Below are 27352 nucleotides of genomic sequence, written 5' to 3'. Positions count from 1 at the left end.
GAAACAGATTATAGTTAATTTTAATCCAGCTGTTGGCATTCGCAGAAGTTGTATACACACAATATAAAATCCCTTATTTGAAACGGGGGTGAAAAAAAATAAGAGCACTTGCTGTCCAATGAACTTAGGCTCGAGAGTCCCTAAACATTAAACAGATTACAATTTTGTTTCCCAAAAAAAAGTTATGAAGCCAAAAAAACGAACATTTCAACAGTGGTGGGAAGCACATCTTTCCAGAAAAACTTTGTGACTTAATACATTTTGCAACTTATTTGGACAACAAAGGGAAGTGTATCCAAGGTTTGCCTCAAGCTGGATATTTTCCAGTTATAGCTTTAGTATATGCAATACAGTAGTACAAATTATTAGAAAGTTTGTGGACCAAAAAAAGGTTTCCTAGTTTTGTTTGTAAAATGAGTACAAACCTTTGGTTTTGAGCTTACATATTCATGCTGTCTGGACATTATTACCAAATACTCGACTCTAACCAGATAGAAGTAAAAGAAATAGTTTGAAACAAAAAGAAACTGATGTGACTGCAAGGCAAAGTCTCGGATAAGTAACCACAGAAAAAAAGTACAGGGAAGGTCTGGATTGTAGACATTATTCTATTACAGAAAAGCTTCGAAGTTTACACATTTAATCTACATATATATATATAAAAGTAACAAGATTAAGATTGATTGTGCATGAGAGGTTCAGACAACTGAAAGGCAATCTCTTGTAATCATGTAAGATGATCCTGCCTATGCTAGGAATTTCTGTAGCCTTTACCAAAAATATATATATTTATATATATATATATATATATACACAAAAAAAAATCAAGATGCTTTGCGATGATAAAGATATCAATGCATGATGGCTTGAATGTGTGTACTTACATAAGAGGTTAAAGTTATTCTCAGGATTGCAGTGCCGTGAGACACATATCCTCACACTGATTAGTACTTGTAGCTCTGACTGGTTGGTATTGTGGGAACCAACTACCCCAACTCATTTTGTGTAACCAATGGTACTCAGATTACTAGTTTGGGAGCACATCCAGTGTTCCTGACACTGCAACCACAGCGATTTGAGAACTGACGGTTTTTAAAGGGGAATTTAGCATTTTGAACTGATGAAGATCAGGCCCGAGACAGCAGGCCAGTCTGATGGGGCAGGACACACCTGAAAAAAAGAGGGACAAGTGGCAAAGCTCACAGCCTCGGAAAGGAGGGTGAGAGCCTGATTTAACGGTGCCATCTCTTCACTAAAGAAGCTTGTAGAGAGAATATTACTAGCTATGAATTCAGCAGGAAGTGTGCTGATCTGTGTGTTTTATACTCCCACTATCAACTAAGATTGGACTTTATGTGGGACAAGTGTTAGTGTAGTGCCATTTCCATTCAGAGAAAATAAGATTTTATGATGACTTCTCAAGTTTAACATTTTAATCCAACTCATCCATCTCTGAACCTAAAATGCCACAGGTATCTAAATACATTATGAAAATCATATTCCAGCCTCAGTGCTCAAATTCAATAGTGTCTGTTGTGTTGCATCTGTGACCACTTCTCTTGTCTGAAACCTTTGAGAAGTTGTGCGTTTGTAGTAACATGCCCTTTTTAACCCCAAATGTCCAAATACATTATCCACCAAGGCCATCTTCCTCCACCGTTTTTAGTAACTGTTGCCATTGATTTGGTGAAGGTCCACCTGCATCATGTTGATACCACTGCTGGCTAATCGAGCTATGCTCTCTGCAGATAAGGTTTCCATGGTGACAATGGTGTGCTGGTCACTAGCTGACACTGCTCCAGTGCCGGCTTCTGTTCCTGCAGCAGGGGAAGCAGTATCAGTTGTGATTGTGGTACTGCTTGTGGTAACGGCTGCTGCTTTCTTGTTCGAATGGGTCTTGATGTGCTTTGAGAGGTGATCGCTGCGCATGAAACGTTTGGGGCACTCTGGGCAGACAAACCGCTTTTCACCTGAAATGGAAGAAAGTAAATTAAGTAAAACAGCTGCATCTGGTACTTTCTCAGACTATGACTGACGACTAGCTACAAAAGGTAAAATCAGCCAATTATGAAGACTTAATGCACTGTATCACAGTTTTTTTTAAAAAACGTAGACACTGAGATGTAATGAATCAATCACGAAAAAGCAACATTGTGATGAGTCAGTGAACGGACACTATTCCACAGCAGATATTATGACTGGTCGTAGCCAGGAAAGCAGAAGTGTTACTAACGATGTTAATCATGGGTCTGTTTTATTCAGTCATCTCAGCAAGCCATGACAGTGAGTTAGTATGCACAACACTAGGAACCTCAAACTAAAGTAGCTAAATGATTAGAACTTTAAGAAGTCACGTTTTTTACTACGAAACAAAACTGTCATTTGTACCTGTGTGTGTCCTCTTATGGCGCTGAAGCTCATCTGAACGGGTGAATCGTTTGCCACAGAAAGACCAGCCGCAGACGAAGGGACGTTCTCCCGTGTGCCAGCGAAGGTGGGCCCTCAAGTGGGATGTCTTGCCATAAATCTTGCCACAACCAGAAATGTGACAAATGTGCTGCTTCTTTTTAGTTGGGTCACTGTTTAATGTAAAAACGGCACATCAGAGTGCGACAGAAGGTGAGATTAGTGGGAGATGAAAATTCAAGATTAAAATAACTTGTTCTTCCATTGAGATTCATCACATTATCAGATTGATTGTATTATAAATTTAACTAGCAAAGAAAAATCACTTTTCAAAAGGCTCTAAAGATATATTACTGCATTTTATTATAAAGCATACAGCATTTAGCCAAAAAGGCAGCTATAAAGGGTTCCTTGACATACCGTCCCTCTCCATCCTTGCAGAAGGGGCAGGTACAGGCTTCTCTGCGATTACGTCGCCCTTGAGGTGGTGGGCTTATATCCTCATCGTCCATAGCTGTACTGTCATCCAAACTTTCTCCACCTGTCTGCAAAGCCTGCTCACCTGTAGTGAAGGAAAAGAAAATACTTGTGTAAGATAATGTACACAGTGGTTTGATATCTTAACACAATTCACTGAACAAGTTCAGGACACTACATCATATCATTTTTGATAGGGTTTGCAATTTTCTTATATTTCAGAACTCATTAAAACTTCAAACATTCAGACGGTTAAATCACCCTTAATTGGTGCTTTCCTTAACAACAGCGTATCTGTAATTTCTAATCTAAAAACCCAGCTCTTCCCTGAACGTCTTTGCACTTGACAGACTGCAAAAAAAAAAGAAGTGCCTGTAAGCACCACAGTCCTATTATCACACTTGAACTTGTTTTAATGCACTTATCCAGGTTGGTTTCTCCTGAATAGATCCTTGCTTGTGTTGTATTTACTCTTCGACGTACGTCGCTTTGGATAAAAGCATCTGCTAAATGAAACTGTAGAATTGTAAAATTGTAATGCAAGTCATTTACAAGGACATAAAGAATTAAGCACTTCACCTATTTCTTTCTGATGCTTCTGGGCATTTAAAAGTCAAATAACAATACTAATCTCTGGGTATCCAGAAAAGACAGTAGTTTAAGTAAAAAAAAAGAGATGTACTGTTTGAATAATCGTAATATTTTAAATAATGTATGAATACACAGTCAAAAGCTGGTTACCCAGTGCCCTCTGGGTTTTAATCACGAAGGAAGTCAAAACAAAGTCTGCTGCAAATGTAGCTAATGAGAAGCACATGATTTGAAAATACAGATGAAAGACTCAGAGTCCTCACGAATGTTTGTATTCAACAAAATGTAGACTGGCAAGCATGTAGACATACTTGGAGCGACTGCCACTGACACAACTAGAAAAGGGTTTAGACGTGATAAAGGCCTCTCAGTATGGAGGGAGGGGTGAAGTTACACCCCTGCTATAACAGAAGTTGTGGCCAACCCACAACTACTGTGTAATGTGAACATCATCCTAAGGGCTGCAGAGTCACCCAGAAAAGAAAAAACTAAACATGAACACAAACACTTGTAGTGCAGTAAAGAGCTCGGGGAAACACTGGGCCAGCTAAACTGGTTGAACCAGTATTGTGCACTTCAGACACACTGGAGCAAAAGAGATCAAATCCAGAGATACAAGATACTCTGCATTTCAGAGCAAAATACAGGGGGGAAAAAAGAACAACAAATAAACCTAATGTTCAACACTACTTAATATTTACTCAACCTAACTGCCAGATAGTCTACTACTTCATGACCACGTACTGCAATGGCTGATCTGTAGTTAAGATAATCTAGCTCTAACCCTATCTAACTAAAATAAGTATAAAAAAATAAAAATAAAATAAAAACAATTAAAGGTTACATTTAGTGTCTGCTATTTTGATCCTAACTAAAATCTATGTGAATAACTTTTCTGTAATGACTACAAGTAAAGCCAAATAATCTGTAAGAGCTCAAAATATTTGAAACAACAACTGATTTAATAGACTGTATAATAATACAGCTCAAAACATTGTGTATACATTTTTTAGACCAAATATTAATTATTGCTGAAGAACAGTGGACGTGACTGACCTCCTGGACTGGCAATGGTGATGGGAACCCCTTGTAGCTGATGCATCTGCAGCCCGGAGCTTCCAAGTGAGTTTAGATTTATGGTCTGGATGCCTGGGATTTGCACGGTGTTGACAGATACTCCTCCAGCTGCAGTAGCTCCCTGAGTCTGGCCAAGTTGCGGGAGAGACTGCACTGGGGCCAGTGTGATCTGTGCTCCTGCCGGACTCTGGATCTGAATGGTCTGCCAGCTCACCTGGCCATTGGGGCCCACAGTGCGCAGGAAGATGGGCCCTGTGTTTGGCATAATTTGAAGATTTTGGAGCCCTTCTTGGCTAAGTGTTGGAGTTGCAAATACTTGACCGCCTGCAGTCGCAACAGTACCGGCCTGGATGGTTTGGAGGGGTGTTCCACCTTGGATAACCTGCTGAGGCTGGATAAGGATTTGCTGTGGCTGCTGCCCTTCTCTGTTGTCTGGCTGTATTGGGACACCCAGAGAAGATGTGTTCTGCTGGAACGTTCCTGTCACCGCTCCATTGCTGTTCTGAGTAATTCCATAAGAAGAGGAGGTCTGTGTAGTGACAGTGGATGCACTTGTCATGTAACCTGCTGCACTATTGGAAGACACTGGCTGTTGCGACTGCTGTTGCTGTATGAGTTGGTTTCCCCCGGCATCTCCTCCACTATTTGCATCTCCCCCTGTACCACCGGCACTGACAGGCAATAAAGTGATGTTTCCATTTATAGAGACAGGCATATTTGCCACAAACTGAGGCTGGTTCGGTAACACGCTGTTGCCTAAGCTTATATTTTGTATGGGGATGGCTCCCTGAAGGAGACTGGGCATGGTTATGATGTTTCCTGCTGCACCAGCTCTGTTGGTTGCAGCTATGATCTGCTGGCCATTAGGAGAGGACACTATCTGAAACTGCTGCCCTGGCCCTGCAGCAGCAGGTACAGCAGACTCCTGCTGAGCATGTGCGAAGTGTAGTGGCTGGCCATCTACTGTCTGAAACTGGGGAATAACCTGGTACTGAATGTTGGGCATCACGCCTGATATGGTGGTAAGCACCTGCTGACCCTGCACCGATGGAGCCTGAGCTAGTACGTACTGCTGCTGCTGCTGCTGCTGCTGCTGCTGGCCCTGAGTGCTTGCAGCAGCTGCTGATGGTGACAGCACCTGTCTGCTCTTGCCGATGTCTCCTCCTGTCATCACCACTGAGGAATCAGTGGTGACAGTGTTAGAACCTGAGGATGCTTGAATGCTGAGAGGGATAACCTGCCAGCCGTTGGCACTGGAGGTGAAAACACCCTGGTTTAGGTCCAGCTGTTGCTGCTGGTTTTGTTGTTGCTGGTCTGCAGGGGAATCGCTCTCTCCTGGGGTGTCAATTCGACTGCATGTGGCAGCCAACAAGGCGAGAGGAGATGGCTGCTGTGAGTCCTAAAAAAGAATAAATAAGCAAAGAGATCAGATGGAGTTTCACAGGTAAAAATGTCCCTTACTATCTTACATCTGCAAAAAATACCTGCAAGTGCCAAAATCTACAGTCATATTTTACATTTACAGGGGCAGAATTAACATTTCTATGAGCAAACTTACAAACTACTTTACAAGAAAAGCTGCTGATACTTTGAAAAGTTATTGTGAGTATTATGAAAAATAAGTAACCTAAACGGTAAAAGCATCTATGGTAGTGATTACAGGAGTTACAGTAAAACAGCTTTAACTAAAAATGGACCTGATAAGACCAGGATAAAAAAATATATATATATGAAGAACTGAGAAGAGAATGAAAAGACTAAAAGGCATTCAAAGATGTACATTTTAACTTTGACAGAATATTATAAATCATAAATCATGTGATGGACCTTAGAACTGAATGTCACAAAAAGTGCAACTTGCTTTGTGAAGATCCATATAAATATGGAATACTGCAACGCTGCCAAAACCTCCATTCCCAACAGTAAAGCCATTTTTTGTCATCCAAGTCTCTCTCTAGCAATTCAAGGGGAGTGGGCTTTAGAGAGAAGTCGGGGGGTTGGAAAAGAATGGGAGGGATCACATTTTTTCCAGAGCAACGGCGGGCTCGGCTTCCCCTCCCCCCAAACCCACCCATCTCCCTCCCACACTTTATTTTGCCCTATAAACTGACACACTCCTCTAGCCACCCCCTCCAAGGCCAGCCAAATGGGCCGAGCGAAATGCACATGAAGTGCCGGGGTTTGACGGGAACACCCCGTGTGGGCGAAATTTACCTGCCCATTCCCCACCCCAGTGACATGTGCTCTGGGGAGAAAATCAACAACCCGCACAGTTTCCGACACAAACGAGTTTCAGAGGCAATCAGACAAATAGGAGATGCATTTCATGTGCGTCGTGTATGAGCGGAGATCGCTGTTAATGTTTTCCTGCTTGCAATTATCCCATTTGGCAAAAGCGCAAGTCAAAGTGTCCGGGTAACCTACTTGTGAATTTGTGTTTCGCTTTTGAGTGAAGCCTCCACTGCTATCCACAGCGGCCATTTCACCCTGCTGCTGATCTGCGGAAGAAGAGTTTCTAAGATCACTTCTCTTGAAGTATTTTTTTTAACAGCAAAACCACCACACTGTGTGAACATTGCTTTTCATAATAGTAGGGTAAAACACTACACACACGGTCGTAACCGCTGAAATGACTAAACTCAACAGGTTTTTCGTAGTTATTGTGAGGCAATTCAGACAAGAAATGCGAGGAAATCCATGCCCCAATCCCTCACAGGGCCAGCTAGCCCACAAGCTAAGCTAACATGAACTCACCACAACAAGTAGTGTCAAGGAAAATCGCTAAGTGTTAGCTCAAGTGACCGAAATGGTTTCAGCTACTCTAGTAAATATAACTAGTTAGCGAGGAATCCGCAAAAGTTAAATTATCAAATGAGCAGCTAATGTTCATTAGGAACACAATTAAAGTTACTGTTAACCAGTTAGCTAGCTTTACTTAGTTGGCTAAATGTTGTTAGCCAAGCACCAACAATTAGCGGCTAAGTAACGTTAGTTGGTCACTTTTAAACTGCTGGTAGCCGCATAACAATACAGTGTCCTATTTACAACAGGGAACACGTTTCAAACAATGTAATTTGACTTTACTTCTTACTGTTAAGTTAATGCTTCGTTCACAACATGCCACCGAGTTTTAAAAGTTGACTTACTGCTCATAATTTGAAGACGGGAGGAGTTTCTCTGCTCTTTTTTCGGGATGACAACTTTTCACAATTTCACACAAACTTGACGCCCCCCTCCCATTTCAAGAAGAAAGACGGGTGCGTTCAATTTAAGAACCTCCGCATCCTGCCGGCGCCGCAGGGGACAGACACAAACCAACAAATCGTTCTTACATCATTAAATTAAAAACCTTTAGGTTGTTTTTTGACCAATGATTATTGACGTAAGACCCGCTTTTGGCTTGTTTTATCCACATCTCTCAATTATCACTAGATAACTTAAATCACATGCAACTGGACTTGTTTTATAGTGTTCATATTTTGTCTGTCACCTAAAACTTTTTAAATACATTTACATTAACTTCAATTGGATTGAATTTAAAACACACATACGAGTAAATCTGAATTAAATCTACATTTAATGCTAACTGTACTAAATTATCATTCATTATTTGGTAGAGTAACATTAAAGCATGAATGTAATGAGCTAATACACTAGACGACTACATGCCCAAACATCACATTAATAGCATGAAGTGCAGTGCTTTTTGTCACGTCAGAAATTCTTAATCTAAATATCGTTTTGAACTTGGTGACTGTACTATCGCACTACTTCATTAGTTAAAAGAAGCGCACCCCTCTGAGAGCTACTTGTGGAGGATTGCTGCTTTTGTCCAATAGAAAAGGTTGTTTCTGTCAGCGAGTATCAGCCAGCCAATGTAATTGGACCAAAGGCGGAGAAAGGGGCGGGATCAAGCATGGTAGGTTGTACATCTGAGTCTGATTGACGTTGGGTTATCTGTTTTCCGCTTTAAAGGCTCAATGAGTAAACAAATACACGTAAGTATCGATAATTCCACTTCGTCTTTATGAAATATGGGCTCATAGTTCAAAAGAGTAACGGTGCTAAAGCTCATCTCTAACTTTAAACACGGAGGTGTGGAAGCTGGAAGGCGGACTGGGTGTTTTAAGTCTTGCCTCCGTGGCCACTGGCCACTCCCTGGTGGCGCCCTGTGGGTCGGGAAACAGCAAGGAGGCGGGAGGAGTCAGGCCGGGTGGAGGACAAGATCCCCCATCACACTCACACACTGGCTACAACCGCGCTGGGAGGAGAAAATGGCTCGCTTGTGGGAGGGCTTTTATCGTAGGGATTTGTGAGGGGGCTGTCAGTGAAGCTGCACATGTGCCCATGTAAACAGGACAGAGGGTGGAGTCCGTCCTCAGGACAGGCCTGAGCCCACCCAGCTCTGTCTGAGGCCACACTGGTGTTTCTACAGGTAGTCTGAGAAATAGGGATTGTTTCTCCTATTTATTCACAACACTCCTTCCACAAAACAGTGTGTCGTTTCATGATTACACCTGGCTCAGTCTATACCATAATCTAACTCCATCCAGCAGAAGGTTTTCAGATCATTTGCTTGTGCAAAAGTAAGAATTTAACATTGTAAAGAAAATGTCATAAGTAACCACTGTGCAGCAGAATGACCCCTGTCAGTGCTACATTACTATATATTGTTGCATTAATTGGTGATAATGACAATTTTAGCTTTTTTTTTTTTGCACACGGTTGAAAAGTTTAGTCCGTCATAGTTAATGAGCTTATTACAGGTTTTGTACAATTAGACCTTTTCCTAAACTCAAATAAATGAAATGGAATAGAAAGTGCTGCTCTCATGCATAGCATAGACAAACATATGCAAAGCAGTACCTGTGTTAATGTGATTCCTTTCCTCTAGGCTACTTCACCAAATTCCTTAGGTGTGCTAAAGAAGACAGTCCCTTAGAAATACATTCATTCGAGTATTTGCATATGCTTTAATTAAAACTTTTACATCTGTGGCATTACAAGATGTTGGTACGATTTTTTAACCCTTAATGAAGAAATCGCTAATTTTTTTTTTTTTGGTTTGTTTGCTTGTTTTTTACATTAATAAATGCTTAGGTTTATTAGAAGCCATAAATGAAAATGACTTTTGGGTTGTGAAAGCTGTCGATCACTTACTGAAGAAAAAAAAGAAAATCCTTAATGTTTACAATTTACTGAAAAGGTATTTTCAAATCAGTAAAAGTTAGTTAATGAAGGATCCTTCTAGTAAATGTAAATTCCACAGCTGTCCTAAAAATATGACTTAACTGCACTTCAGTTGAATGTTTAGTTCAACGTCATCAAGTTAAATTAACTGAACTGACAAAGCAAGTGAAACAAACTTACGGCAATGAGGTGAATCGGTCAGTCATATAGGCAACAGTTACAAACTTACCTTAACATTTCCTAAGTTTTAAGAGTTTCTTCTTGATTTTCTGTGTAAAGAAGTAGCGAGGCCGCTCCTGGTTACAGTGAGACATGATGAATCTACAGATGTAGGGACTGAATTCAGTAATAAACTTTGTCATGGCTGTCATGATTTAAAGAAACAATCATAACTTCATTTAATGTGTGTTAAAAACGGACAGCATGCTTCCAACATTGTTTCTCAAACCACAAAAATAAGACTCCCTTGGTAGTTTTAACTCTCTCACAGTGCCTTTAGACATTTTAAATACAATTAACTAGAAATCCATCTCTTTATCTCGAGTAAACTGGAAAAGATGAGTGGATTCAATTAATTTCCTTTGTGATGGTTTACAGTGCGCAAACAAAAAGTGTCAATAAAACATAAATGAGGTGGCTGTTCACTTTTAATAACGCCTCACAGCTGATAAACACTTGACTTCTTATGTAATATAACCTACTAAAGTACCACTAATTGATTCCCAGCTCCATATCTGACTGGATTTCCATATTGAATGTCTCCAAATCATAATGATAACCTGCTATAAACCGCTAAACTTGATATCGCAGAGCAGATGCTTTTCCTATCTTCCAAATGACTCTGATGGTCCTGATGATTGGAGCTGCAGCTGCTGTCAGGCCTTGACTTGACATTTCCAGAAACCTGTTTGAGTGTTTTCTGCAGGATGTGTCGCAGCTGCTTCCCACGCTGGTAAAACTTTTTGTATTTCAGATGAGATGCAAAGTCACTTCCTACAAGCTCCTCAAACCTGCGGTGATCCGCGCAAATTCACAGCCCGCTGCCTTCACGACTCGTACTTTTCGGAAGAAACCGGCAGAAAAGCCCTTTAATCGCTCTTGGGCGGCTGATAAGCCGAGGCGGCCTGGATGCAGTTTGACAGTTTGCTGAAGCTGCAGATGAAGTTTGAGATATTTGAACCTGCCTCAACAGGAAACGAGAAATAGAGCGCCGCTGACGCACAACTGAAACCCGCGTCCATGAAGGTAAAGCTGCTTTTCGTCTCTCAAATTTTTTCGCTTTAAATAGATTTTAGAAAATCTCTCAACACGCCTGACTAATATAGTTATAAACGCAACCGGTGGACGCCTCTAACGCAGGTTAGAGAAAACCTTATATCCTATTTATATGATATGTAGTACAGTGGTGGGCTTCTGTAGACACTAAAAACTACAAATTCCTAATTTGTCAGTGTTGTATTTGTCTACATTATGTTTGGTTGGGCTCATATATTAAAGTTAATAAAGACTTGTAGGCGTTGATTAATTAGAATGATGTAATGTTTATCTTTTGGACTCTGTTTTACTGTACTGTACCAGCTGCTACCTGTGTCTTATTTCATCTCCTCAGTTTGATGCATGCATTTTATTTGAACACACAGAGCGTAAATATTGTTTGAAATCATTTATACTCCTTTAGAGTTTATCATTTTGTCAATTTTATGCTTATTCTGAAAAAAATGTGATTTATTTCACGTGTTCATTTGACCGCCAACCTGAACTTGCTGCAGTATCCTTGTGCCCACTAGAATAGTTTTATAAATTTATATCATATTAATACTGATATTTGCCTAATACTAGCTTTATGTTTATGTTTTCCTGCACTGTAGACACATATATGCCCATGAAAAGTGGTTATGAAGTAGTGTTTCTAGACAGAATAAATATTCATTTAAAAGCACAAATGAAGAAAGTATGTTACCATAGTAGTGGCTAATAGTTCATACAGAATCAATTTGTTTCTCAGACTTGCCAGAGAATTCAATTATTGCACTTGATGAGCAAGCATCCTGTCCGTAATGTTTGGTGTTTAAGTTCAGAAAAGCCAGAAAATAATGTAAAAATGTTGGCAGTTTGAGCATATTAAAGCAACCATAAGTGAAAATCTTAAACTGTACAGTCTGGATTTTCCCCTCTGGCTCTGTCTTTGTGCCTCAACAGCTTCGGCCCCACCATGTTGCCTGGCCGTCTGTGAACTGAGGCGATGGACAGCCCGTCCTCCACAGTGAGGCGGCGAGCCTGGATCAACAGCAGCCGACAGTGGCCCACTCTGGAGGAACCTGACCGGACGCTGTGCAGCTTTCAGTCGGCCTCCATAGCAGACGATGATGTCTTTTCTGATGGTGAGTGCAAACTCAGTATTGGTGATGGATTCTGTCACACAACTGTACATTATGTACAAGTTGTGTGACAAAGCATTCACTGAGCTTGAAGATACCTGTGATCCAGTAGAGATTTTCAAGGGAAGTAGGATATTTTGCTCCTTGTTTATCAGCACCGTAATTCTTATCATTACTACCTCACAAAATAGTTGTGTGCATGTAAAGCTTAATCACTTCTTATAGGGAATTGAGAAATTGCAGTACTTCCCTGCAATTAGAGGTTCCATATTTGTCATAATAGACTGTTGAGTATTTATCAGAGGGAAGTTAGTTATAAAAGAGAAATGTGAATAAACATGTTTTTTAATGAGGATTACTCATGAACCTAAGTGTGTGATTTCCACAGGATGCTTCACAGGAAAGATTGAGAACTGGCTCCTCGGCTGTGGGTGAGTCAACACGCTTTGCCGCTTGTTATTGTTCTGAGATGATATTTTTTGAGCGCTCACTCTCAAGGCTCTGAAAGACAATATGTCAGTCACTGGAAAATGGTTAGCAAACAACAGAAAGCACAGAGTGGAAACTCTCAGAAGTCAGGTGTTCCAGGAAGACGCTGCAGCAAGATGTTGTTGTAGATGATGCATTTCACAGTTCAGCTGACTGAAATAAGTGCTGAGTAATCTCACTTAACCTTTTGCTGATTTGGAAAATATTGTCTCCACCTGGTAAATGTCACAGCACATTATTTTAAAATAATCATTGTCAGGATATAGATGCAATCGCTTCTCCTAGTCTTCAGTGCTGAAAGCTGTTTCATTAAATAAACAACCACAACAATGGAAAAAAAAACTTCAGCCCTTGACTTTCTAAAAATTCCCTTGTGGTGTACAGTAACTCAGTCATATAACTGGAATAAAATAAGAGTTCCTCCTGTTGTGAAACTGATTGGAGGAAGGACGGCATTATTTATCGTCTCATATGTCTGTAATTGAAAAGGAAGCTGCACCGGTGGTTATTAAAGAGGTGCTACATACAGCACATGTGCATCAAAAAGGCCCGTACCACCAGGAAAGAGTACAGTAAACAGAATAAGTAGTGGTGAAATGTATTCGCAGAACTCAACATGAAAATGAACGTGTCTGTTGGGAGGTTAATATTTCTCCAAGAGGAAGTTGACGAGACTTTGCCACTTTTGAAAAACGATTACAGACTAGATCTCACAAGCTTGTACTGTGACCAGGCTGCTATCCAGCTGTAGATGAAACCATTTATGCAAACGCAATCACTTGTTTGGTAGAAGCATGCAAATGGAACAGACTGGGTATGTGCAAATTGATGTTTGAAATGTTGCTTTACAGGTCAGATGCCTGCAGAGAGAGCAGCGGTCAGCTGAGTTTTGGTGAGTGAGAACTGACACAAACCTTATTTAATTTGAAATATTCTCTGTTCATTTGAGTAGTTTCATCTCTAATATTACATAATGTTTAATAAGCTAAAACTATCAAATACACTGAAGTAAAGAGTACCAGACTTTCTTTTGAATTGCAGTAGAGCAGAGGTACTGAGTAGCATGTAGATACTAAAGTCAAGTACAAATATTTCAAATTTATACCTAATTTGGGCGTTGACGTAAATGTGATTTATTTACATATTGCACAGGAAATTAGCATAATGTGCTTACAGATGTAAATCATTGACTGTGTCCTTCAGAGTCTGTGCTACAAGCAAACAACTTTGCTGATGACCTAAGTCTTGGAGCCGATGGTAAGCACAGATTTTGCATACATGCGTATACATGGACACACAGTTCCCATAATGTTTACGTCACTTTAGAGGTGGAGGAGGTTACATTTACTTACATTCATTTCCTGCCAGCTACATAACCTGGTCCTTACTTTAACCTTAAACCAGTCTTCAGTATTATACCCACACAGCATGAGTAACACACACTTACGTAAATGAAACTAACGAAACAGGAAACGTCTGTGACAGAAAAATTGGATGATTTTTAAAAGAATTTTGTAATAGTTAAAAACACAGGCGGACTGACCATCTCATGCATATCAGTTGTAATCACTGAAACATCCAGTGTTGCGAAGTGTTACTGTACCTCTGCCAAGGAGGATATTTCTGAGAGGGGGAAGTACATGCTAGACAGTACTTTTTTGTTAACATGCTTAAGATTAGTTTATAAAAGGGCTCAGTTTAAAAGAAAAAATCAACCCTTACAAATTTACAGCCTTGTCAGGGCCACACAATATATATTTCTACAATATATTTTACAATCTAAGTGATAACTTTGGATGTAACTGCAGGGTAAAGAAGGCTTTCAATCTAATGGCTTAGTGCTTTAGATTTATTGTAGATTTTAAAGATGATTACTATTATTGTAAAATAATCTGGCACCAAGAATAATCGGTTTAAGGGTCTGTTTATTAGTACAGTCCATTTTTTTAGTGAGCTGTAGGAGGGGAAAAAAACAGATAACCATAAAATATTAATCCAGATATGCAGTTTATCACAATGGAATTTCACATTTCAAACCTTTATTTTTTGCAGTGATATGTCACATTAAGGACTAGCATCACAAGCAGAAATATATACAAAATCTTTTTATTAACAGTTAAGACAAAGCAATATTTGACACCTGCTCTCAAACTGTTCCAAAATGCATTTGTAGCCTCTACACAACAGTTTCAGAAAAACATATTTGTGACTGTAATGTTGATCAGAAGTCCCCAAGGTGCTTTATTTTCTCATTTTAAATGTAAAACAAAATGCAAAGTTCACTCTTGCAACTCTTGCAGTCAAAGTTTACCTAGCTGAAAGTAACACCTAATGCAATTTCCTTCAATTACAATCTTATCTGATGCAGTTGGTTAGAGATATTCATTTTAAGGGGTGATGCACTTGCTTTGAACAAAAGTGTAACTCCTTTTTCTATGATGTGGATATTTCAACAAAGCTAATTAAAATAAACTCAATAACTGTCTACATCTACGACTGAATTAACAACTTAACCTCTTCAATCATTCAACAAGCAAATCATGGAGTTACCTAAAGCGGAAGCTATCTAACAAAGCAAACTCACACCTCATTCACACAGTTCGAACATTGAAAGATAAGACATCTGTGTGGGGTCAGATGTGTTTCTCTGTTCAAAGAGAGTTTGATTCAGAGCTGGATGCCTCCATACACAGGAAGCAATATACCAGGTCAGGGAAGGGTAGAGTAAAGGGGCATTTTCCTCATGTGTTATGTGATAAAAAAATATCCGTAACATTACACCATTTGTATTGGTTTGTCTTTGTAAAGATGGCATACGGATTCCTCCTGGAGTGTCATGCTGGTACAGATACTTCAGCAGTTGTATGAACTGTTTTTTTCAGCACACTCAGTACATACACACACGTATGTGGGCACAGGTTTGCAAGTAGACTATGAAACCAACATTTGTATCAGTATATTTTTCTTTAATTCTGGAATGATTTCTTTGTTTCAGCTTCTGTGTTAAATAGTGGAGGAATTACATCTGAAGCTGGGTGAGTAGAAACTGCAATCTTGTTATTATGGTAACATTGAAACAACAATAAAAAATCTGTTTTACTACTGATTAGATTGAACTAGCAAATGCTCACATATATGAATCCGTGCTGTTTTGCTCATTGTGATGACAGCAACTGATAGGTCAACAGCACTTGACTGTAGACTAAACTTCTCGTATTATGGAGACATTTCTTGGTTTTGAAGAACATTTGAAGACACTTTGTGAACTTACTAAACTAGTAATTAATGGCCTGTTGCTATTTTCTTCTTTTTCTTGCTCTGTGCTGACTGTGAAGCCGGCCGCGACATCCCTCCCTCAACCAGCGAAGCAGACTCACCAGGTCAGTGGCCAACTTCCTCCTCAAGTCAAAAAGTAATGCTGATATTAAATTATTTGCTTTGGACTTGTTCTGTAGAGAAATTGTTTTTTTTTTTCTATTTTAAAATGCAAACCAAAAACAAAGTGAGGCATTTATATCATTCCTAATATCTATGTTGTATACATTAAAACTCTTCGTGTGTGTTGCCTATAGTACCCCTCGGCAGGGACTATGTCTGCCGTCCCTGAACTTGGGCCACAGCATGGCTTCCAGCTGCCTCTCCTCCTCCACCTGGAGAAGCACATCAAGGTGAGGGCACAACACTTAAAGCTTATATTTTTCTGTCGGTCCAAAAACTTCTGACCATACTCTTTGTTTTTAAATACCCTACTTAGCAGCTGTTTTCAAATAGTTTTCTCCTCAATATTAGTCTTTTTCTGACCTGCTTTTACCTGGATAACATAATGTGTTCCAATTCTAGTCTATTCAATAATACTTCATCCTGATTCTTTTTGAGATATTGTTTGCATTTCTCTTTATTGGTCCCAAATAATATGATTTTATAAAACATTTTTGAGGTGCTGTACTGTCGTGCATGCAACATTTCATCTGTTTTTCTCACATTAGTGTATCAGAGGTCCTGCAGTTGTGCTCAGAGGATGCCGAGGAGACTCTTTATGAGCTGGGTTTTGGCTCCGAAGAGCCACAGGTCACTGTGCGCATCCCTCCTCGCTTCTTCACGTTTCCCTCTCAGGCTCAGGGCATCAATTTCCGCCTCTTCCTGGACTCACAGCTGCGACGGATAAGAGAGGAAGACCCCAGCCTCTCTCTTGCTAGTAAGACTATGGAGTTATGTAATCACTCTGCTGCAGGTTATCTTTCATTGCTTTGTGAAATTGCATAATACTGTTCAACGTGTGATAAGGTGAAATCATTATGGATTGAGATCCTTTCATTTACGTTTTAATCTTTCCACAGGTCGTTTCAGACAAGTGCAAGTGCTCACAGCAATGGCCAACGCTTTCTATTCCCTCTACTCCCACGTGTCCCGCACTCCTCTCCAGAAACTGACCACACCAGAGTTTACCTTCTCTTCTCCTGTGGAGAGAATCGAACGGTTCAGGAGCAACATTCGCAGCGAGCCGCGGTCTCCGGTGGAGAGGCTGAAGGACACCGTCAACAAGATGTGCCTCTACACAGGCTCCCCCCGTGGGTCAGACTCCACATCTCCACAGCCCTCTCCCAGGAAAAGATCCAGCCTCCCTGAAGTTGTGGATATAGTCCTGAAAGTCAAGACTGGGGCTACCAAGAAGCTGGATTTGGAGGAACATGACAGGAGTAATTCAGCTGTGGATGTTGGGCTGATCACAGATGATGAAAGGTTGTGTTACAGTGGGAAAGAAGTGCAAACACAGCAGACCATGGCGGATACAGACATTCATCAGAATGAAAATAAAATCTGTCAGAAAAAGATGCAAGACCATAAACAAACAGATAATGTTAATAGTGATGAAAACAGTGTCAAACAAACAGACCTGGACAGGATGGATCACAATGTGAGAACATCTGTAGCATCATCGCTATCAGGAGGAACTGTGATAGAAACAGAACATCCGTTGCTTTCATGTCCACCAGAACTGCACCCACGTTTGGTTCAAAGTAACTCAAGGACAGCTGAGCGAGAGCTTGTTGCCAAGGCTACATATGATCTAATCTGTCCGCAGATAGTCGAGAGTGTACACCAGGCGCCTTTGCGCCATCAAAACACACACAGTCGGAACAGTTTACTTCATATCTCCTCTGGTTTAAAAAGTACAGATAGAACATGTTCTAGATCACACAAACCAAACAGACAAACCACCATCTCTGAGCCTCAAGAGGACTCATACACAGACGACATTGCCTCTTCAGGAGAGGCCACACAGCTGGATACATCCACATCACTTCCTGTCCTGGAGCCCAATGGCAGCTACACTCATTACTGTATCACTGTAACCGGCTGGGAAGAGGATGATGTTTCTTTGTGTTCTTTGAACACACCAGATTCCTGTCATGCTTCACCTGACTCATCTGTCCAGACATGTGCAGATTCAGTTAATGAGGGGGAAAGATGCTACCTGAATCCTGTGGCACATCAGGGCCTGAACCATTTCTCCAATAACCTTCAGCAGGTTAACTCCTTTGAGCTGGAAGAGGTACAGTAATTTGAAAACAGTTCTGCATTTGTAGTATCTACAATCTAAATCTAGAGCTAGATGATGCTGAAAAACATAGCATTACCGTAAATATGTTATGATGATAAAAAAAAAAGTGTCACACTGTTTCACCTGATTTGATTCTATATCTTTATTTGTAGAGTTTACTATTGGACTAATATTTAGATTTAGATTTGGTAACTCAGTAATGACCCATCAATCCAACGTATAAGTCCATCAAGAGATATGATGAAAGAATTCATCATCTTATTTCTACATACAGTCTAGCATCTTAATGTGCCAGATGATCTTTCCTCAGTGGGCAAGGCTTAGTTTTGGTTGTTGACTCACACATGGCTGGTGTGGTGTGGTGTGATGTTAAGTGTAATCAGCAAATAAACTAGTTGTGCCATCAGCAGTGAAGCCCATCCAGAATAGCGCCTAATGTTGCTTCATAATCATTTCTATTAAATTCCATATTTTCAGAGATTTATCTTCTAAATACTTTATAAATTAGATGTTTAGAAGTTTGTTTTGCCCAAGCAAAAATAATCAATCCATCTAAACAACAATATGTTACTTATCAGATGGAAAGAAAACTGGAAAAGTAATATGAATGACTTTCTAACAAATGGGTTTAAATGGTATACCATGATGGACCCCTTTAAATGATCACAGAGCATCTTTGTGATTATATTGCAGCATACAAAGTATATAAAATAATATATTGTTTAGCTCTAATAATACATAATTCTTCATGACATTGTTTCCTAATCATACAAGAGGTAAAACAGGTACAGTATAAAATACATATTTCATGTTTTTTTTTTCTCCCTAGGTGCATAGTGCAGGAGAAGAAGAAATGGGACAATCAGAAACTACAAGAACATCAGCCTTATCATTGTCCAAGAAACAACAATACAAAGGTAGTGTATATTTATTATTCTGTCAAGGAACGCGGCAGAGTTGTGTGACAATCGGCATATGTTTGTCTGTTTGTGCACATTACTCAAAAACAGACGAACGGATTTGGATGAAATTTTCAGGGAAGGTCAGAAATGACACAAAGACCCAGTGATTAGAATTTGATAGTGATGCGGCTTTTTGTCTGGATCCACGGATTTGTTAAAGATTTCTGTGTTATTGCAAGATAACTGCACGGTGTCACTGTAACTATGACTACAAGTGAACGCTACATCAGCTGCCTGCTGACGTTCACATGATTGCAATCCTACTACAAATCCACCGCTGTGGACTTATCTGTTGGAAATGATACAACAACTGAGCAGGCTTAGTGGAGTACTGCACTCTCTGAGTGCTTTTTGTGCTTTTTCATTGCCTGACATGACTATTTTAGCATGAACATGTGTTGTAGAGCCTAATTTCAAAAGAACTGTTTGTAATATTCTGAAGGTTATTTTGTGTGGTCCTCAAATTAATCTGTTCACAGCAAAAATGGGATTCACCCAGTTTGAATGGTTATATATGAGTAATGAAAAGATAAATTTTGTGTGTGCACAAAGTTATTTGTAATACTTTGTCTGGTCACACAAAGCAATATTTTACTTACCTCTTGTATTAAAGATCTGTGAGGAATTGAATAATTCTGATATATTTATGTAGGAACAGATGTGTGTGTGACCATGAAAAGTAACTGATCATCGGAGGAGTGCTTTCTCAGTCTGACAGGCACATGTGTATACAGGTCACTGTGCAGGTGTGTTTGTTACTGTATGTGCCTCTTTAGATCAGACTGCAGCTGCATTTATGCAGTAGTACACATTGTCTGTAGAACATCTCTGACTGTGTTTCTGCTCTTATGTAGGTGAAGTGGTTCGCGGTGACAGCATGCAGTCCGACAGCAGCGGCTACGCAGACGAAGAAGTCACTCCCTCATCAGACAGACACAGTAGATGACAGAAAACCCATGGAAACAATTTGCACAGCAGAGTTTCTCATCTGTGAACCTTTTCCTGCACTGAAGATTTAAGGTTGTAAAACTAGCGATTGTGAAAGTGCTTCAAAGCAAGGACTTTTAAGTCAAACAGCTCCAAAACATGAAAATGTCAAATAGACTGTAAGGCTGACATGAAGTTTTCAGAAGCTCTACACTCAAGAAGCTTTTCTTCTAATAAGAAAAGTTTGAAGCAAAGCATTACGTTTTTCACAAGTGCTCATACTAAACACAGAATATTGTCATTAATCCTTCTTATAAATAAGTCAAAGGTTTTAAAGAAACAGTGTGGAGCATATGTTACCATGTGAAGGAATGTATTGAATTCATTACAACAGCAGTAAAATGGACAAAAAATGTTTTATTGAAAACAATTTTCCATAAAGCTTGTATTTCATTTACACCTTTTAAAACTGGGCAATATTTTCTCTTACCACCACTTCGTCAAATATACTGTCCGCATTGACGTCAATGGTGTCAGCACCTAAAATTCATTAAAACCCAGCAGTTAACTTCCTTTGTCCAATAATCAGAAAAACATTATGCAGATCTGCCATTTCAGAGAATGAGGTCAACGTCACATCAAGCACACTGAACTTGATGCCAGTGCTGGTAGATGTACAGAAATGTGGTCAGACTGCATTGTGCAAAAGATATTATCTGTAGTAGTGCAAACTCTATACTATTTTCAATACATATATTGAGTGCAACGACCAATACGGAACAGTGAGGTCAGCTGTGGCGAAACCTTACACCAAGACACAACAGGTAGTCGAACAATATAATCTGGAAAATCGTCATCAGTTTTTAAATGTCATAATTGGAGTCACATTCATGTTGGTAAGAAAAAAAACTGAGGAAAACACAGGGGTTTAAATGATAAAAGAAACAATACTGGGCATTACAAGCATAAAAGACATTACTGAGGTAATAATATTGAAAATCCACATAAAAATATGTGGTAGCTTTGTATGGTCTGTGATAAAGAAAGCTAAAAGTAACTATGTTTAGTAATTTTAACAAGGTCAAGGTTTTATCATAATACTCATTGTACTTGTTCCTCTTTCAGCCTTGTCACAAATGTACCAGAAACCGATCTACAAAGCACCTCATGCAAATGTTGCAATCTAAAAAAAAAAAAAAAAAAAAAAGAGTAATAGAGACAATTTAAAGATGGAATTCCTATAAAAGTTTCCAAAACTTTACACCTAATTTGAAGTCATAATCTTAAACAAAGATAATCTGGCCAAACATTAAGAACATCACAGACACAAATACTTGAAGTTTCTGGGGTCAAATCGATAAAACAACAAAAAAAGAAAAGCCACTTTTTATCAGCTCATCTGTAAAAAGGTCCATCTTTAAAATAATTATCCTCTGATATTTATTCAGCAGAGTCTCTTCCTCTCAGCGTTTCAGCAGCATGGCTGGAGTGTTTTGTGTTTTTTTTTACGTCCAACCATGAGAACCGGGATTCAACAAAGCACCAATAAATCCAACACCCAATTTTACAAACCCCTTTGACCTTTTGCACTTTTTAACTGCGTCCGAATTTGTCTGGAGTTAACAGGGACAGAAAGTTACTGCATAAGCAACATTTATAATTTAGACAGACTATGGAAAACACAGTGGATAGAATGAGGAGGAAAAGTAAAAATGCTGAAAATGCATTTTTAAATAATTTGTGACAAATATGCAGAAAAAAAGAGGGACTTCTGACTTTTTGGGTAACCAAGTCTTCATTGGCTACAATTAGATGCCAGTGGGACTAAAAAAGAGCAGAAAATGTCTCCATTTCCAAATCTGAGGTAATTCACATTATTTAAACTCATCAAATGCCTCCGTTGTCCAAAGCGGAAATTCATGATGGCATTGTGTAGTGACGAGTTTCAGTCTGTGAAGGAGGAAATCATCGAGGCCGATCATTTCCCTCCCGCCATGATTTTGAGGTACTGCAGTGCATTGTGGGCCGCGTTGGCTCGAGCAGCATCTATATTTGGAGCAAAGCCATGGCACACTGTGATTGGCTGTGTGGACAGCTCCACTAGACACTGACACAGTCCACTGAGGCTGCGCTCCTCTGAAACAAGAACAAAGAAAGTCATTAAAAAAAAAACATCAAAGTGTTGTTAATGCTGATTTACTTCTGTCTGGTAGTTCCAAATTTACAAAACAATAGATATTTCCAACCTCAAAATTAATATGGGAATAGGAGGGAGAATTGAAAATATCAATCTCTATGTTTATGTCTTTAAACAGCACTACAGCACATTTCAGCAGTTTGAATGGGCTGATAATATCTCCTATCAATCTCTTTAGAGGTTTTATAGCTACGAGCATTCACATACTTTTAAACTTTGATGCCAGCTGGACTTCAGATAAGGTCTTGTTTTTGTAAAGTTGGAACGTTTATTATCCCAATTAAGTTTAAGATAGAACTATTGATTCAAAATGATCCCACATATTGAGTAAATAAGTGAGTAAATAGAAAATTATAGAAAATGTAAATAACAGACAGCATATGTGGCCTATGAAGGAGAATCATTTGAGATAAATTACATCTGTAAAATAATATTGCATTCATATTCAACCACAAAAATCATATGACAGAAATTCTGATAACACATTTTTTGTAATGGTTTCATTAGTCATATGCTTGGTGGAATGTAAAATAGTGTAAGCTGCTCATCACACGCTCTAATTCTACAAAACAGAAAAATAAAATAACACATAAATATTAGGAATTCAATGAAGAATTTTAACACTAATGTAGTGCCACAAGTACAACTGTCATCTTAAACTATAGTCCATCTGTGAAGTGCTGTCCACAGATAAAATAGTTCCCCACAAAACTGTGACACCGTGCAGCTGCAGATCACTTCCTCCTTATCTGATGACAGTAATAGTAACCACACAGCAAGCCGTTTGTTCTCTGGCATTACATCTAAATGTACTCAAGACATTGCCGAGCACAGCGAGAGGCTTTTGCAACCTAATATCACAGTGAAAGTTCAGCTGAACTATCATATTTGCATGCTACTAAAACTAAACTGTGTCTGATGTTGACATCCATGATTCCCCATTTCTCTTTACACTGTCATATGATCAATTTGAGTTCTACTGTTTGTGACCTTACCTAGATCCAGATAACTGACATCGAAGCGCTGCTCCACAGACAGGTCACTCAGCAAGGAGCAGAAGTTGGAGTCGGAGGGCATACCCAGAGGGTGGCTACGGAGCTGGAGGATCTTCTCTCCAGCTGAGTTACGCAGAGAGTCCCATGTACAGCTGAAACCTTTACTTTTGCCTGACTCAGCTCTGCTTCCCATGTGCTGTGTGTACAAAGGGAAGATAAGTTTTACACAAATTTGTGGACACCATCATTATCCGCCAACAATACTAATGAGACATAATTGGGAACAGAATATAAGATATGTAGCCCTGTAAAACAATCAGCTGCAACAAAAACATGGGAAACATTGCTATCCCTGGTATTTAACTAAAAGTTAAAGTTGCACACACTTTCCTCTTGTGATGAAAAGCAATTTCCTCAGATCTGGTGCACAAAGAAAGCGTACTTATGTTTGTCTCTCACCATGGTAAATGTGTCATCTTCGGGGTCAGCGTCATTGCTGGTCCTCAGGTCTACTGGGACATCATGGATACGTGATAACATCTTAGCTGCTGCGTTTCTTTTGGCTAACTTCTTAGATGTACCACTTCCTGGTGAGAAATAGGAGATTATTGATCAATTTACTGATTGCCATTCAGTAAGATTTCAAAGCACAAGAAACCCCAGATTTTACCTCTTATCGAATTAAGAAGCCCATTCTTGTTAAATTGTGACATTAACGCTTCATGTATTAAGATTCAAGATTCTAAATTGAATATTCATTTATTTTACCAATATACACAGAATTATAAACATTTTCAATTCAATACAACAGAAACAGAATAAGATTCAAGCTAAACTGTACAATATCAATAAAATATATATGTAAAACTGATAAAACAGAACCACAGAGGAAGTCAGTTGAGGTGGCCAACTGTGACGCCATCTTAGTTGTTGGTTAGTGCTAATGTTAGTTGTGCTCTATACAAAGCAGCACTGGCATCAGTGAACTGTATTCTATTAACATTATTTCCTTGAATGTTTCACAACTGACTTTAACTGCATTTTTTCTTTTTAAATGGGTGGTGATATAGCGTGATTGATAGAAAATGAGGTGTGACCATGACCATAGTCAGCCACCTGCAAACAGACAGGACACACCCATGCTGAGAGAGTGAAAAATCAAGCAGTGTACCAATTTCTACAAATCTCTCGACTCTGCAGGTCATGGTGAACTCTTTACGATGTGCTGGGCCAGACTCCTGGGTGACTGTGTACTCTGGCAAACGCCATCCTTTCTGCACCACCAATTCCTGAGAGAGACATAAACAGGAAAAGAAATGCATAAACTAATCAGCTATACAAATATTGTAATAACATACGCAATGACAGCATTTATTCAAACAGTATAATCTTTGTGTATTTACCTGCAGAGCCCCCACAGGGTTACATTCAGACTGCTGAGAACTGCCCGAGGTCTTCATCTCTGACTGGGAGCTGCACAGAAGTTGAGATTAACAAAAAAGCAGAACAGGAAATAATGAAACCACACAGACCTCTAGCCTGTATTTGCTTACTACTGAAACATTCTACCTAACAGTCAGATTGGTCTGCCTCACAATAACCCATTAGATCTGTAGACAATAGCAAGGTACTGTTGAGGATAACAAAAACTGAAACTGAATCCATGTTTTTCTAAAAAAAAAAAAAAAAAAAACTAAACATGAAAATAAAACAAACTGACCCGTCTCCATCAGTAGGCACATCAACCCCAATAAACCCGTCTACTCCAACACCGACTCCGGCGGGAACGCCAAGGCCTCCCTTGAGCATCTTCAGAGCAGCCTCAGCTGCTTTGTGCTTGGCTGCCTTCTTGCTGGGCCCTTGGCCGGTGCAGCTGATCTCTCCGACGGAGACGCGGAATGTGAAGTTGGGCTGGTGGGCCTGTCCCTCGGCCTTCAGCAGGTCATACACTGGGGTCTTGCCTATCCGCGTTCCATACTCCTGCAGCAGACTGATGGGCGTCTTTCCGGGATTCACAGCCAGCATTTGCTCAATACTAAACAAAAGTAAAACCCTGCATGAGACTGGCTATCATTGTCAAATGCCTGCTGATTTATTAACAAAGGGCTTTAGTGAGACGTGTCATTTATACACCTTAAGAACACATTTAATAGATGCTCCCATAACTGTGCAATTCAGAACTATGTGATTTCCTCTTTGTTTGAACAACATATTTTATCTTCAGTCACTTTAACAAATTCGTAAGCGGTTTTAAGATCCAGATTTGAAGAAATTCTGCCACCACTCCATCACAGTGGGTCTTACACACATACATTACAGGCATAATTTAGAGAAACCAACAACAAGGGGTCTGCTGTGAGTAGTTATTCAGATTTAAAGTTTACTAAATTTGTTTGGAGGGAGCAGATATCTCAGCAGTGAAAGTCTCAAAACCCCAGCAAAAATTTTCTAAAACCATTGTATATCACAAGACATAACTGGAAACAACATTATTGTCATTTTTGATGCACTGCCCTCATAAATGAAGTTGCTAAAGCAGCTAACACACGATTAAAAATGCATTTTGCTTTAAACCCCAGTACATATGATCAGTACTGAAAACATTCTATAAATGAACCTAACTGTGTGAAGTTGTGCTTGGTCTTGATCTCGATAAAGACGTGTGTGTTTTGATTACTAGAGTGCTTTAACAAAGTGTTGTTACTGGAGCTCCAGGAGCACCTGCAGCTCTCTGGGTCACAACAACCATTTAGTACACACTGGGAGAAGATCAATAAATAAAAATGACTTTCTTTAATCCAAAATTAATTAATGCAATCATAACCTAGGGTGGCAAAGTCCAATCAACTTCTGATGCTAAACGCAGCTGGAAAACTTGGTGTAAACACTTTAGAAACGAGGCAGCTGGATGTTAGCACCGTTCCGTGAAGTTAGCTCAGTTAAGTCTGTACCAAATAACTTTGCGTGATATTTGTCAGATTTAAAACTAGCAGATTCGTTGACAGAAGCGGTTAGGAAAATGAACTGATAAAATGACCGAGCTAACTGTCAGATTGGCCCGGGGCTAGCCGCGGTGCTATGCTAGCTTAGCCTCTGCACAGCTTCACCTGGAGCACCCGGAGTTTCTCTTCCAGCTGTCCGATGCTGTCTCGTCGTTCATTCCCTATTTCACGCAGACAGAGCCGGTCGGTTTCGGATGGCAAATCCCCCCACCAGAACAGACACTTGCTTTCATTAGCTAAAATGTATTATTTTCCCAGACAGATGATCAGACAGCGACATGTGAAGAGCTGCAGACGAAGCCTCCTCCGCTCCAACAGACGACACAGCGGCGCACAGATATGACGTCAAGGGTCCCTGAGAAACTGCGGGTCTTTCTTCAACAGACTGCATCCAGCACTTGTTAAATCCACGGTAAGCACCAAACGCTGTGTGTAATATATTTAGTTTCATGTGCAGTCTGTGATAAAGGTATGGACAATTATTTAATCTCTACAACAAATAAGATAGTTGCAGTGCAATGTAGTGGGGAAACGTGATTTATTCCTGTGAAAGAAACATTTTTGCTGTTGTAGTTTAGTCCCTAATGTAAACGCCTGATATTTAAAAGAGAAGTTCTCATCAGTCCAGATTCGTAGATGGTTGTACTATATGTACCATTTTCTGGTAGAGAGGACAAGATTTTTGACTTTGGTGAAGAACACATATTGTTCGAATGGTTTTCATTTGCAATCAGAACTAATTTATGTGCAATTTGCAACTGGACATAAAGTGCTTTGACGGCAAAACATAGTATCCACACAGTAATACAAAATTGTGTCATCAGCATAAACAGTACCAAAAAGAACATACTGGCATTTTAGTTAACTACCCTTTTCATGATCTGTAAACTGGAGTCTTAAAATTGCTGCTCTCAGACAACCGCAGTGGATTATAAAGTGACACACAATGAAAACAATAAGATAATAGTTTATTTATGTAGCACATTTAAAGCAACAGCTGTTGAGCCAAAGTGCTTTCCCATAGAGGGGTGAATATTAAGGATAAGACCCTACAATATGATATATATTATACAAATTAACTTGACTAACTTAAATGTT

At 39.6% G+C, this 27352-nt stretch overlaps 3 protein-coding genes across 5 annotated transcripts; 1 reads left to right on the top strand and 2 right to left on the bottom strand.

Annotated features, from left to right (window-relative positions):
• Positions 1-4: 4 nt before the first annotated feature.
• sp1 (sp1 transcription factor) lies at positions 5-7779 on the bottom strand. 2 transcript variants are annotated; one of them, XM_023293017.3, is made up of 6 exons: positions 7698-7779; positions 6976-7049; positions 4531-5950; positions 2827-2968; positions 2389-2579; positions 5-1970 (listed from the first exon to the last, which is right to left on the bottom strand). In XM_023293017.3, the coding sequence occupies exons 1-6, from the start codon at positions 7702-7704 to the stop codon at positions 1663-1665; spliced, it is 2142 nt and encodes a 713-aa protein (XP_023148785.2). In that variant the 5' UTR covers positions 7705-7779; the 3' UTR covers positions 5-1662. The 2 variants fall into 2 exon arrangements, with proteins under 2 accessions (XP_023148785.2, XP_023148786.2); XM_023293018.3 differs by having other exon boundaries at positions 7643-7702.
• A 736-nt stretch (positions 7780-8515) lies between these two features.
• On the top strand, positions 8516-20490 carry tespa1 (thymocyte expressed, positive selection associated 1). Of its 2 annotated transcripts, none has more exons than XM_023293019.3 (12): positions 8516-10986; positions 11941-12122; positions 12508-12550; positions 13460-13500; positions 13812-13865; positions 15604-15643; positions 15944-15988; positions 16181-16276; positions 16595-16803; positions 16946-18162; positions 19001-19088; positions 19988-20490. In XM_023293019.3, the coding sequence occupies exons 2-12, from the start codon at positions 11984-11986 to the stop codon at positions 20077-20079; spliced, it is 2064 nt and encodes a 687-aa protein (XP_023148787.1). In that variant the 5' UTR covers positions 8516-10986; positions 11941-11983; the 3' UTR covers positions 20080-20490. The 2 variants fall into 2 exon arrangements, with proteins under 2 accessions (XP_023148787.1, XP_023148788.1); XM_023293020.3 differs by having other exon boundaries at positions 11900-12122.
• Positions 20458-26585, bottom strand: tarbp2 (TAR (HIV) RNA binding protein 2). Its single transcript, XM_023293023.3, has 7 exons — positions 26360-26585; positions 24973-25287; positions 24656-24725; positions 24424-24541; positions 23712-23839; positions 23253-23448; positions 20458-22196 (listed from the first exon to the last, which is right to left on the bottom strand). Exons 1-7 carry the CDS (start codon positions 26410-26412, stop codon positions 22039-22041), a joined length of 1038 nt encoding a protein of 345 aa, XP_023148791.1. The 5' UTR covers positions 26413-26585; the 3' UTR covers positions 20458-22038.
• Positions 26586-27352: the final 767 nt, after the last annotated feature.

The sequence above is a fragment of the Amphiprion ocellaris genome, chromosome 5 (assembly GCF_022539595.1).
Source record: "Amphiprion ocellaris isolate individual 3 ecotype Okinawa chromosome 5, ASM2253959v1, whole genome shotgun sequence".
Taxonomy (NCBI): Eukaryota; Metazoa; Chordata; class Actinopteri; family Pomacentridae; genus Amphiprion; species Amphiprion ocellaris.
The sequence above is the reverse complement of the archived record's forward strand: the minus strand, read 5'-3'. Positions and strand labels throughout refer to the sequence as shown.

Coding starts and splice junctions, on each gene's coding strand:
- sp1 (XM_023293017.3), bottom strand. Junction 2,969..4,530: donor CACCATTGCCAGTCCAGGAG/GTCAGTCACGTC, acceptor CCTTCACTACAG/GTGAGCAGGCTTTGCAGACA. Junction 1,971..2,388: donor CCATAAGAGGACACACACAG/GTACAAATGACA, acceptor CTTCCATTTCAG/GTGAAAAGCGGTTTGTCTGC.
- tespa1 (XM_023293019.3), top strand. CDS start 11,984: ATGGACAGCCCGTCCTCCACAGTGAGGCGGCGAGCCTGGATCAACAGC. Junction 12,123..12,507: donor CGATGATGTCTTTTCTGATG/GTGAGTGCAAAC, acceptor TGATTTCCACAG/GATGCTTCACAGGAAAGATT. Junction 15,989..16,180: donor CAGCGAAGCAGACTCACCAG/GTCAGTGGCCAA, acceptor TGTTGCCTATAG/TACCCCTCGGCAGGGACTAT.
- tarbp2 (XM_023293023.3), bottom strand. CDS start 26,412: ATGAACGACGAGACAGCATCGGACAGCTGGAAGAGAAACTCCGGGTGC. Junction 24,726..24,972: donor GTGCCTACTGATGGAGACGG/GTCAGTTTGTTT, acceptor ACTTCTGTGCAG/CTCCCAGTCAGAGATGAAGA. Junction 22,197..23,252: donor TGTCAGTTATCTGGATCTAG/GTAAGGTCACAA, acceptor TTCTTGTTTCAG/AGGAGCGCAGCCTCAGTGGA.